Consider the following 13309-nt stretch of genomic DNA (forward strand, 5'->3'; position numbering starts at 1 on the left):
AACTGACATGCTGCGCAGAATTTAAAGTCGCGGCATCTTTATTATATCGCCGTTTCGACTGCAGGCTCTCTCCGCTCTGTGGGGAGGGATGGCCGCAGTAGAATAAGTCACTTTCAAAACCCACGCCAAACTCTCGGGATTCAGCTGCGGAAATCCCGCTGAATTTCCGTGCGGTCCCGCTGCTGGACACTTCGCAAGATTTCCGCCCTGTGTGAACCCAGCCTAAGGGCTTAAACACATGACTGTGATGTCAGCCAAGTTCCCATTGAAATGAATGGCCTGCAATACCAAGCCTGGCCACTGCAGTGGGAACGGAGCTGTCTGCTTCCTGCAGAAATCAGCCCAGTGAATCAAGTGCATCAGCCTTGGCAAACAGCTGATTGGATAGGAATTCTGTTCGGCCAGTGGGGGACGTTTTCCTGCTCCCATAACGGAGCACGCCAACAGATCCCGTGGCGCCAGTGTGAACGAATCCCAAAATAGAAAGTTATGAGATAACTAAACAAGAAAAAACTGTGCGGTCCAAAAATAGTTACAGCAAACGTTATTAACCCCTTCACCGACGTAAATATATGTCCTCCAGGGGTGGGGTTTGTACGGAGCCGATCCAACACCATACACGGCAGGTATCAGCTGACACCCACATGCAACAGCCACGATCAGCCCTCATGCTTATCGTGACTGTTAACCCTTTATATTCCACTGTCAATTTGGACAGCAGCATTTAAACGCCCCAATGGGCTTTTGGTGGTCTCAAATGGCCCCCTTGCGATTGGGGTGCAAAGTGCCATTCAGTTGTCATGGCAGAAATACTGAAGTATTGCAGTGTATGGTATGAGTGATCAAACAAGTGCAAGTTCAAGTCCCCTATGGGAACTAAAAAAAAAAAGAAATGGAAAAAAAGTTCTATTTTAATTTATTTTAAAAAATAAACGATAGTAAAAGTTTTTAAAAAATTTCCTTGCATTTATAATCAAAAGTAAAAAAAAAAAAAGCTAAAATATTTTTGGTACCACCGTGCCCATAAAAGTCTAATCTATCAAAATAATGCGTGGTTTTCCCCGTCAGAAAAACACGAGGCCAGAATGGCACTTTTTTAGCCACATTGTCTTCAAGAAAAAAATATAATAACCATCGATCAAAAAGCCGTATCTACTTCAAAATGGTATCAATAGAAACCACAAGTCGTCGCGCATAAGTGAGCCCTCGCACGACCGTATCGACGGACAGATAGAAAAACGATGGAGATAAGAATATGGCGGCTTTTCAAAGTAGTACAGAAAAAAAACTATATATATTTGGTATCATCGTCATCGTACAGACGCACTGAATAACATTATCAGGTCATTTTTGCCGCACTGTGTCGCGCCATAAAAACTAGACCCTCGAAAAGACGGTAAAATTGCATTTTTTTCCCCCTAGCAACCAATCCCTGAGCATTTTTCATTTTTCAAGCGCACTATAAGGTGGTTTTACAAAGAACGATTATCGCTAAAGAAAACCCGCTGGATCGTTCGCGTAACGATAATTTGTTCGCTTATCTTTCATTTCATACAAGCATGACTATTATCGTTGGCTTGTTTGGGTTAAATACTGACCATTCAGTCATTGTCATTCACCATGAAAGAGCATCCTAAAAAATGGAAGCTGCACAATGTTTCTTCCAGCTTTCATAAATCCCCCTTTTATACTTTTTGTAACTCTTTTGTTGCATGAGTTTAGACGCGGGAGGGCAGAACAGAGAAAGTAGTAAAAAATGTGCACAAAAAACAGTCGGGCGGGCGCAGAACACCGGTCTGTCACCTAGTTATCGAAAAGGGGCGGGGCTCTGACGCAATTCTACTACGTCCTCAAGCACCAATCAGCTTCTGGAGGCGTGGTCACGCGGGTTCCCTCTCTTCATTGTCTCTTTCCGTTCCGCTTCACGACGTCTGACTCTGTGACGTAAAGAACAGCGTGTACTTTCCTTGGGACTATACACAAGCGGACCGTACCACGTACCATGGACGATACAGAATGCCAACTGAGGTAAACTACTCTCCCCGCTGAAGACACACACATTTATAAAGACACTTTATATTTACTTCACAGTGATCGAACTGGTATTTCCTGTCAAAACGTAACAAATCCCTTTTGCCTCCCCTCTTTATAATGGTTTCGTCCTTCCAACGGGCATCTGTGCTGTTTGTTGCCTTGGGCTAAACCATAATTGTTCATAGTAGGGGGGTAAGTGCTTGTGTGTTAATACTTTTGGCGAGTTCTGCGCAGTTTGTTCGTCTTTTAACTCTTCATTAGTGCGTGTAAAGGAAAAAAATAAACTACTCAGGGCTTTGTTGTTGGCAGTTTATACCATCGTTTCCCCCGAGGCTCTGGGAGCAGGTGGTATGATCCAGTAGAGTGAGTGGGTGACTTGGTTGGGGATGTCCATGCTGCCTTAGTTCAGGGTAAGACTCCGGTAGGGAGGGAGCTGCATCCTATTTATCTCCTACAAGCTGCCTGTAAGTATATTGTCTTCTCTGTGATGTGTCTGGGGCTTCTGCTCCCGACATGGAGATGTCCTTTTAGGAACCCTCTCATTTCCTGCTATTATTGTATATATTGGCTCTGTTTGTGTTATTATACCTTTTTCTGTCCCCTAAATACCCAATAATCCATAATATAAGGAGTCTTTGTGTACATTGAGCTGTTTGCTGTGTAGTTTTGCTGTTTGTGTTACTTCTATTGTTTTATATACAAGCTCCAAGTAGTTTCCTCTTTAGTTACATTGTTTCTTTCTAGTCTTTGTTGTGTTTTGTGATGTTAATGCCCCCCATGGGGGGTCGGAGTAAAGAACTCCCGCCTGGAGGGCTGGAAATCCGTCCTTCTGTGCTTACATTGTATCTTATATCCTCTCTGAAGTTCTTTTATTTTACGCGGCGCCAACCTATTCCGCCGCGCCGTACGTAGACCGTCATCCGTCTTTGCCCCCCCCCCCACCCTAATAACAAAAGTTTTTGACATAAGTTGTGTTTCTGGTATTTTTGGATGGTGAACGGAGCTGGAAACTTCTCGGTAACTTGTGCTACTCCGGGCTCGCCTGCCGCGGCGCGCTCCTCTGAGCCGTATCTCCAAGACGTCTCCCTGAAACCTTCTAAGACTAGGAACGATTTGCCGTAAAAGTCTCGCGAGGCTCTGCGACTTCCTGATTTAGTATGTTGTGCTTTATGCTCTTGTAATGTATATGGGGGGAAATGGCGTCCGGTCGGGGCGTATTCAGACCGGCGTATCTGATATTTTTGTGAAAAGTGGCCGTATTTTAATCCGCGTGTTTGTTTGCGTCCAGTTTTATATTTCTCCTTTTAAGCGCTCCGTAACACATTTGCGCAGGGAACGGAACCCACTGATTTATATGGGTTTGTTCGCATTTGCGTATTTTTGTGCGCATATCGGTTGCGCAAAAATAAACAAAATAGCATTGCGTGCATTTTTGTGCACCAAAGGTCCTCGTAGAAGTCAATAGGGAGTGCGCAAATGCGAACGCAATAGGTAAGGAGATGGAGAAACGCATCCGCATCTGATCAGCCGTTTCAGTCGATTTACCTTATTTTCTGCGCATAAATGAACTTGCGGGCGCAAAAAGTGCAGTAAAATACGCAGAGACGTGCGCAAAAAAGCCGGGTCCATTCCACAAATATGCAGCCCGGAGGCGCGTGAAATACTTGTACGTTTGCGTGCAGAGGACCTGTGGGGGTCATTCACAGTGAATCCAATACGTTGGCTTACGCAGTTTCACCAGAGTATAGGAACTGCGTAAAACGCGAACGCAAAAAACACCCTAGCGTGTTCTATTACGTCTTGCGTGCGAGAGACGCCAGTGTTGGAAAGCGACAGCACGGAAAATATAACACACACACCCCCCCCCCCCTCCAGGAAGACTGCGCATGTGCAGTACAATATCGCTACCATACGCGGTGCGGTAGAGCGCTGCGTCTGAGGGTTTGTCCTCGCGGGCGTGTTTGTTTTTTGTTTTTTTTCCCCCCCATCTGAATTTGGATGGGTATACATTAAATATTTTCTTCTTCACTCTGACGACCCGCCGTCGTTCCGGTCCGCCGCTCGCACGCATGTCTGAACGCTCTAACTTGTATGTCCTCTTTTTCTTCTGTTTTCCTATTTCTTGTGCACAAAAAATTGCGCTGCCTTCAGCTTTATTTTCCTTTCCTCCAAGCATTTCTTAGTAATGATCCCTTTAAGACTGCGTTCACGTGGTGCCGAAAAAGTGCGTATTTTCTGCAGCGGAGAACGTTAACTATTGAAACTCCAATCTGTGTTTTGTGTCTCGGCAAAGAAAATAAAATGACCCCCACGGCGCCCTCATCCGCACGGCGGTGTTTTTGTTTTGCACGCTCATGGACTTGAACCGGTGACTGATGTCCGAGTAATCAGATCACACAGGGACAGACTGTGACTTTGTTTTTTGTTTTTTTTGAAAACCTATGTAAGAGAACACACAGGCTCCGCCCCGTTGACTAACTGGGCCGGCTGTGGGCAGTTAGCTGGAAATATACATGCCTGAAGCTATGAAGAATAGGGGGTTGAGCCACAATTACAAGTTATCCGCACGCAGAGGTATAAAGTGCTCATAGCGGGGGTCTCACTACTGAGACCCCCGCACTGGTCCAGCACTCTCGTCGGTGAAATCTCAGAAGAGTGTTCGAGCGACTGGAATTAAAGGGGGTAGGCTGGGACTTCTTTACGCTTTCCTTTTTTTCCTCTTTTGATGACCAAAGCGACCCACTGCTTGCATTCTCACTGACTTCCATTGTCACTGAGGTCAGCAGAGGATGCAGACAGTGCTGACCATAGCCCGGTGGCCTGAGTTAGTATTGCAGGCAAGCGCTCACTGAATCCAATAGCAGCTGCTCCGCTATGGTCGGCCACTTCCTGCGCTGCCCGCTGTGACAGCAATCATGGGAATAGGCTGATCAGTGGAGACTGAAGCCGCAGAGCCCTGACAAGTCATCAATAGGAAGAATCAAGTCCCGGAATGCCCCTTTAACAGTCTGAGATTTCACATTCTTTTCCAGCCTTTCCTGCTGCTGAATCAGTTTACTAAACTCTCAGAAAACTCCTTTTAAAGGGCTCGTACCCACATGAGCAGAACCTCCCAGAATGCCGTGGGAGCAGCTGACCCCCAGATCCTGCGCTCTGCCGCCCCCAGCAATCAGCTGGTTTACACAAAGAAGCATTTTCCCTACAGCGGCTGCAGGGCAAATAAACTGACAAACGCTCGCTCTGTACTACCGGGGCGGCACGAGGTTCGCCAGAAGGGGAGCGCTTACTGCATGGGGTCCGGAGCGCGGGGACCCTGCTAATCACGTACAGAGCCAGTGCTATGGGCATTATCCCTTTTTAAGGGCTCGTTCACACAAGCGTATTTGCGCAGAGTATTGCATGCACAACTTTTGCGCAATAATGCGCAGTGAATAGAACCCATTGATTTCAGTGCATTCGTTCAGATGAGCGTATTTTTAAACTTTTTTTTCTATGTGATCAATCGAATGGAAAAAATGGGCTGCGTGTCCTATTTGGTCTGTTGCGCACCGCAGTAGGCCATTGAAGAGAATGGGCCGCCGCAAATACACAGGAAACTCCCATATTTACTGCGTTTTTGTGCCAAAAATAGACGGGCACTTCTGCAGTTTTTTATTTTTTTTTGCGTGCGCAAACACCATGCATTTGCGTGCACAAAACCCCGCAGAAGTAGACTAAATATGCAAACGTAAGCGATGTTCGGTCATGTGTAAATATGCAGCGTATTGACGCGCCTGAACTGCGCTTGCGCTCATGTGCCGGAGTCCTCCGGCTGCAGCTGTGTGCGCACAAACCAGGTGCCGCTTGTGGTCACAGTGTGACTGTTTCCATTCTGGCTGGATGTTGATGACATTGTATCAGTCGGGGACAGCTGTTTCTTTCTTGCTGTTTTTAGGCCGCTGCTACATTGTAACTTTTTGCGGCTCTGCAGATTTTTACTCTCAAGTTCCAGTGATTCATTGTGTCGCGTACAAACCTACTGTAGTGCTGCAAAGTGTCTCCATGGGGCCCAAACTGAAGGGTCTGTTCACAGAGGGCCCCCCAGGGACTTTGCATTACAAGCTGTTGGTTTGTTTTGTTTTTTTTTTCCCTTAAAACTTGGTTTTAGTAATGCAAGCCTTATGTATTTGCACAGATGTAGCAGAGCTGAGTGTTATCTGTCGTAGGCGGGTGAGAAAGTACACTACACCCCCCTATACATGAGCATACGTGCATTTGTGCGTGCCTCAGTGCAACTTTTTTGCGCGCGTATCGACTGAACAGCGAATGATAAGCGAATGTATTGTCGTTTGTTCAGTCGCCACAAGCGTTTACATGGAGTGATTATTGTCTGTGCGAAGTCACGCTGTGACGTTTCCAAGTCCGGCTTCACACGGCTGTATCTTTTCTGCGCATTCGCAGCATGCTCTACTTTTCTTATGCATTTGCGCACCAGCAGTCCCACATAGAAGTCAACGGATGGGGATGTGCAAATGTGTTACGTGATGCACTGCATAATTGTGCAAGGAAAGAACACTTCTTGAGCTCATTAGACTAATTGGCCATTTCAGTGGCTGGGAGCTTCGGTGCAAAAACTGTGAAATATACGCCAACACAAGCGCAAAAAACCTGTTTATTCTACAAATACGTGACGTTCTTGCGTGCACAAATACGCATGCACCCGTGTGAAGCCGGTCCAACGCTCTGTCACTGTTGGGTGTTATATAAACCATAGTTGGCACTCAGTGCTGCGCCAATGTTGTGGCACGTGTGACGGCTCGTTCAGGATGACTTGTGCCATTAACTGCTTAGACAATGTCTCATTCTAGTTGGACTCGTCAGCGGGCCATGTTACATCATGTCGTATCTGAGTCAATCGCAGAGGCATGTGCGGCGAGTGTACAGAACGGCGTGCGGCGAGTGTACGGAACGGCGTGCGGCGAGTGACCCGCACATGTGTACAGTTAGCAGCGTGTGAGCACAACCCCCAATGTGTCTTGCGCAGCCCGAGGGGTTCAGTACCTGTTGGGAAGCAGAGGACTCGCCTCTACATGAACCCCATGGACGCCAGCGATGCTCTCCGCCCGCGGGTTGCAGTTTACCGCTGCCGACGTGTTGCAGGCTGTCTCAGCATTTCTCACATGATTTATAGGTTTGTACAGATTATATTCGCCGCTCGGATCGCGGGCCCCAACACGTATATTGTTACGTTTGGACCTGTTGTGATTCTTCCCTCTTGTACCAGATGCTTCTTCTTTGGAGCCCCGCGTCTAATAGATGTAACCTGTAGCCGGGGCTTGGAAAGCGTCCTTCAGCACTGATAAATCCTGTTATTGCCTGACTATGTAGATCTAAGGCTTGCGGCTGGTAGACATGGCTCCCCTATGTGCCACGACCTGTTGGCACTCGGCATGAGTTCTCCATGAGGCACCGTATCATGAGCGCCATGAGGGGGCAAAACTACTTGTTCCTCCATGTTAAACTGGAGATACTGCTCAGGACGCACTCGGCAGACCACCAGTGCAGCGGATCGACTGATCGTCCGACCAGCACCAGCGGCTCCAACTGTTTCATTGTCCTCTATTCAGAGACAGGGGGCGCCATCAGTACACCCCTGTGTCTGTCAGAACCATTTCCAGACTCTCTTGTTTTGAAGGACATTCAGTTTCACGTTAACCGTTACTTGTACGGCCTCTGACACCCACTGTCACCTCTACAGGGTACTAGATCCTCCGTGCCCACCTGCATCACATCTTGTATCCAAGCTAGAGGCGGTACAACAGGGTACTAGAGCCCCCATGCCTGCTTGTATCCAAGCTAGAGGCGGTACAACAGGGTACTAGAGCCTCCATGCCCACCTGCATCACATCTTGTATCCACGCTAGTGGCGATACAACAGGGTACTAGAGCCTCCATGCCCACCTGCATCACATCTTGTATCCAAGCTAGAGGCGGTACAACAGGGTACTAGAGCCCCCATGCCCGCCTATATCACATCTTGTATCTAAACTAGAGGCACTATAACGGCGTACTAGAGCCCCCATGCCCGCCTGTATCACATCTTGTATCCAAGCTAGAGGCGGTACAACAGGGTACTAGAGCCTCCATGCCTGCTTGTATCCAAGCTAGAGGCGGTACAACAGGGTACTAGAGGCTCCATGCCCGCCTGTATCACATCTTGTATCCAAGCTAGAGGCGGTGGGGGAGAACAAAATGGTGATGTATGTCAAAACTGACCGCTCATCTTCTGGTTTCCTACAATACCCCACCAGTGTTTCTCCACTATTTAACTGCCATAAGGATTTGTGGTTTAGTCGACGACTAAAGTCTGAGCCCTGTATGTGTGTTATATACAGTAAGCAGGTTTGCAGTGGGCTAGAACTGCCATGTGTACCCAGCACTCCTCTTCAGAACTAGTGACCTCACGGAAAATCCCCAAAGTATTACACCCCCGCAGTCGCCTGTGATTTCGAAATATCTAACTTCCAGCAACTTGTGGGTTTTTCATAGTTTGAGTCTGCTGTATCCCCATGGGGGGGGGCGTCCGGCCCTCTCGGCGGGGACTGCTCTGTAGCTGCATTTTCTGTTAGTTTGATAAACTACGTCCATTGTATTTCTTTGCGCCATTTTGGCTAATGGAGAGGAGGCGTCCCCCATACTGCTCTGCTGGTACACAGGACAACGGGGTCTGAAGACCCATACCGCTTGAAGGGTGACAAATGCCTAGGATACGCCATCCCTCTATCATCAGTGAGGGTCCTTCACCGTTGGTTCTGCGGCCAAAAATAAAAAAACGGAGGCAAAATGCTTTTTCACCTCCCAAAAAGAGCGCAATAAAGGTGATCAAAAAAGCCATATATACCCCAAAATGGTACCAGTAAAAACTACAGCTCGTCATGTAAAAAAACAAGCCCTCATACGGCCGTGTCAGCGGGGGAAAATAAAGTTACGGCTTTCGAAAAGTGGAGCTGAAAATTCCCCCCCAAAAAATTGTCTCGTCCTTTTGGGCCAAAATAGTCCGCGGCGCTGAGAGGTTAAGGAGAGGAATTGTATGTCATAACGCCCGTGCGGTGGATCGGCGCACCCCGTGGACCTCTTATCTGAGTAGTATGATTTTGAAGTAATGATGTAACGCCCGTGCGGTGGATCGGTGTACACAATGGGACTATTAGCCAAGTAGTATGGTCTCTATTAAGGATGTAACGCCCGTGCGGTGGATCGGCGTACACAATGGGACTATTAGCCAAGTAGTATGGTCTGTATTAAGGATGTAACGCCCGTGCGGTGGATCGGCGCACACAATGGGACTATTAGCCAAGTAGTATGGTCTGTATTAAGGATGTAACGCTCGTGCGGTGGATCGGCGTACACAATGGGACTATTAGCCAAGTAGTATGGTCTGTATTAAGGATGTAACGCCCGTGCGGTGGATCGGCGTACACAATGGGACTATTAGCCAAGTAGTATGGTCTGTATTAAGGATGTAACGCTCGTGCGGTGGATCGGCGTACACAATGGGACTATTAGCCAAGTAGTATGGTCTGTATTAAGGATGTAACGCCCGTGCGGTGGATCGGCGTACACAATGGGACTATTAGCCAAGTAGTATGGTCTGTATTAAGGATGTAACGCTCGTGCGGTGGATCGGTGTACACAATGGGACTATTAGCCAAGTAGTATGGTCTGTATTAAGGATGTAACGCCCGTGCGGTGGATCGGCGTACACAATGGGACTATTAGCCAAGTAGTATGGTCTGTATTAAGGATGTAACGCCCGTGCGGTGGATCGGCGTACACAATGGGACTATTAGCCAAGTAGTATGGTCTGTATTAAGGATGTAACGCCCGTGCGGTGGATTGGCGCACACAATGGGACTATTAGCCAAGTAGTATGGTCTGTATTAAGGATGTAACGCCCGTGCGATGGATCGGCGCACACAATGGGACTATTAGCCAAGTAGTATGGTCTGTATTAAGGATGTAACGCCCGTGCGGTGGATCGGTGCGCACAATGGGACTATTAGCCAAGTAGTATGGTCTGTATTAAGGATGTAACGCCCGTGCGGTGGATCGGCGCACGCTGTGGGCCTCTTATCCGAGTAGTATGGTCTGTATTAAGGATGTAACGCCCGTGCGGTGGATCGGCGTACACAATGGGACTATTAGCCAAGTAGTATGGTCTGTATTAAGGATGTAACGCTCGTGCGGTGGATCGGCGTACACATTGGGACTATTAGCCTAGTATGGTCTGTATTAGGGATGTAACGCCCGCGCGGTGGATCGGCGCACACAATGGGACTATTAGCCTAGTATGGTCTGTATTAAGGATGTAACGCCCGTGCGGTGGATCGGTGCACGCTGTAGGCCTCTTATCTGAGTAGTATGGTCTGTATTAATGATGTAACGCTCGTGCGGTGGATCGGCGTATACAATGGGACTATTAGCCAAGTAGTATGGTCTGTATTAAGGATGTAACGCCCGTGCGGTGGATCGGCGTACACAATGGGACTATTAGCCTAGTATGGTCTGTATTAAGGATGTAACGCCCGTGCGGTGGATCGGCGTATACAATGGGACTATTAGCCAAGTAGTATGGTCTGTATTAAGGATGTAACGCTCGTGCGGTGGATCGGCGTACACAATGGGACTATTAGCCAAGTAGTATGGTCTGTATTAAGGATGTAACGCCCGTGCGGTGGATCGGCGTACACAATGGGACTATTAGCCAAGTAGTATGGTCTGTATTAAGGATGTAACGCCCGTGCGGTGGATCGGTGTACACAATGGGACTATTAGCCAAGTAGTATGGTCTGTATTAAGGATGTAACGCCCGTGCGGTGGATCGGCGCACGCTGTAGGCCTCTTATCCGAGTAGTATGGTCTGTATTAAGGATGTAACGCCCGTGCGGTGGATCGGCGTACACAATGGGACTATTAGCCAAGTAGTATGGTCTGTATTAAGGATGTAACGCCCGTGCGGTGGATCGGTGCGCACAATGGGACTATTAGCCAAGTAGTATGGTCTGTATTAAGGATGTAACGCCCGTGCGGTGGATCGGCGTACACAATGGGACTATTAGCCAAGTAGTATGGTCTGTATTAAGGATGTAACGCCCGTGCGGTGGATCGGCGTACACAATGGGACTATTAGCCAAGTAGTATGGTCTGTATTAGGGATGTAACGCCCGCGCGGTGGATCGGCGCACACAATGGGACTATTAGCCTAGTATGGTCTGTATTAAGGATGTAACGCCCGTGCGGTGGATCGGTGCACGCTGTAGGCCTCTTATCTGAGTAGTATGGTCTGTATTAATGATGTAACGCTCGTGCGGTGGATCGGCGTATACAATGGGACTATTAGCCAAGTAGTATGGTCTGTATTAAGGATGTAACGCCCGTGCGGTGGATCGGCGCACGCTGTAGGCCTCTTATCCGAGTAGTATGGTCTGTATTAAGGATGTAACGCCCGTGCGGTGGATGGGCGTACACAATGGGACTATTAGCCAAGTAGTATGGTCTGTATTAAGGATGTAACGCTCGTGCGGTGGATCGGTGTACACAATGGGACTATTAGCCAAGTAGTATGGTCTGTATTAAGGATGTAACGCCCGTGCGATGGATCGGCGCACACAATGGGACTATTAGCCAAGTAGTATGGTCTGTATTAAGGATGTAACGCCCATGCGGTGGATCGGCGTACACAATGGGACTATTAGCCAAGTAGTATGGTCTGTATTAAGGATGTAACGCTCGTGCGGTGGATCGGTGCACGCTGTAGGCCTCTTATCCGAGTAGTATGGTCTGTATTAAGGATGTAACGCCCGTGCGGTGGATCGGTGCACGCTGTAGGCCTCTTATCCGAGTAGTATGGTCTGTATTAAGGATGTAACGCCCGTGCGGTGGATCGGCGCACGCTGTAGGCCTCTTATCCGAGTAGTACAGTTAGTATTAGCGATATAACACTCGTTACCCATCCCTCTCGCTGGACGTCCCCTGAAGTGTTTTCTTTATCCCACCTAACCTCGTATCTTGCACCATTTGACCGCCACGTTGTGCTCTGAATCTCACGTGACCGTTTTGTGTCTCAGGGGCGCCATGACTGCGGAGGAGCAGTTTGTGAACATTGACTTGAATGACGACAATGTCTGCAGTATCTGCAAGCTGGGCACGGACATCGAGACCCTGTCGTTCTGCCACGTCTGCTTCGAGATGAGCATTGAGGGTAAGATATGATATACGTTAGCGCCGCGGAGCCGCCATACTGTCCTACGTGTCACATTATAAAGGACGGGTTTTTATTCTTTCCATGCTAATTATTTCTCATGGTTTTAAAGATCACCGTTGACACAGAAGGCCACGTTATTAGAGACCCCCATCTTGTAGGGCGTTGGACCCTCAGAACCGCTGCAGTTCATTGTGGTGTAGATTCCGCTGGGTCGTTCTGTAGGAATACCGGCCCCTGTGGACAGGCAGCTTCTTGTAGTTTTAGTAGATTAGATGGCAGTGCTGACATGTTCTAATCAGCTGACAGGAAAGGTTCATCAGTTCATGCTACTTGTACCAAATTCTGACCTCCCATCAGCACGGGGCAACAGAAATCTGGACTCATCTGACCAGGAGATGTTTTTCTGCTGCTCTGTGGTACAATTTTTGGCCTTTTTTTTTTTTTTTGCCCGGCTGAGTCTCGTCTTTCTGTTTTGTTTGGGCCTATTGCCGATTCCCGACATCCTCCTCTGACCCCTTTTGTTGACAGATTCCATCCACAAGATCCCCCTTGGGTGTTTTCCTCGATCGCACCATTCTCTGTATACTCCCCACGCTGTTACATGAGAATCAGTCATGTGACTCAATGTGGCATTAAAGCAGATTATTCGATCACATACTAAACATTTCAGTCAATCGTCTCCAGCAGCGGCTGAAGTAGGCGACGGCGTACAACCGGGGGCAGCGGGCGCATCCGGGCTGGGGAATGCCGCTGCATTGTGTGATGATTGGAGGACAGGATGTTAGTACAAAACAGACGAATCCCGAGAGATCAGGATGGAAACGGAAGCGGACGAGCGCCAAAATGTAAACAAGCGAACGTGAGGAACTGTTCAAATTGTCAAGAGGCTAAAGAGGACATTTCAGAAGATGAACCTCTGTGGATCAATTCCAGCATGCATCCACAGGAGATGGGAGAATCCAGCTGAGTGACGTCCTCCAAGGGCTGATCATCCGGGCTAGACTGGCCGGGGCAGGATGTCACTGCCAACCG

At 48.3% G+C, this 13309-nt stretch overlaps 1 protein-coding gene across 2 annotated transcripts in view; it reads left to right on the forward strand.

Annotated features, from left to right (window-relative positions):
• Positions 1-1934: 1934 nt before the first annotated feature.
• Positions 1935-13309, forward strand: part of C4H21orf91 (chromosome 4 C21orf91 homolog) — a 37624-nt gene continuing 26249 nt past the window's right edge. Inside the window, exons 1-2 of one of the 2 annotated variants that reach the window (XM_066599103.1) lie at positions 1935-2028; positions 12141-12274. In XM_066599103.1, coding sequence (XP_066455200.1) covers positions 2003-2028; positions 12141-12274 — 160 coding nt within the window. In that variant the 5' untranslated portion in view covers positions 1935-2002. Of the gene's footprint in view, positions 2029-2409; positions 2499-12140; positions 12275-13309 lie in introns of those variants that run through there. The other variant, XM_066599104.1, reaches the window with a different exon arrangement.

Source organism: Eleutherodactylus coqui, chromosome 4, assembly GCF_035609145.1.
Source record: "Eleutherodactylus coqui strain aEleCoq1 chromosome 4, aEleCoq1.hap1, whole genome shotgun sequence".
Lineage (NCBI taxonomy): Eukaryota > Metazoa > Chordata > Amphibia > Anura > Eleutherodactylidae > Eleutherodactylus > Eleutherodactylus coqui.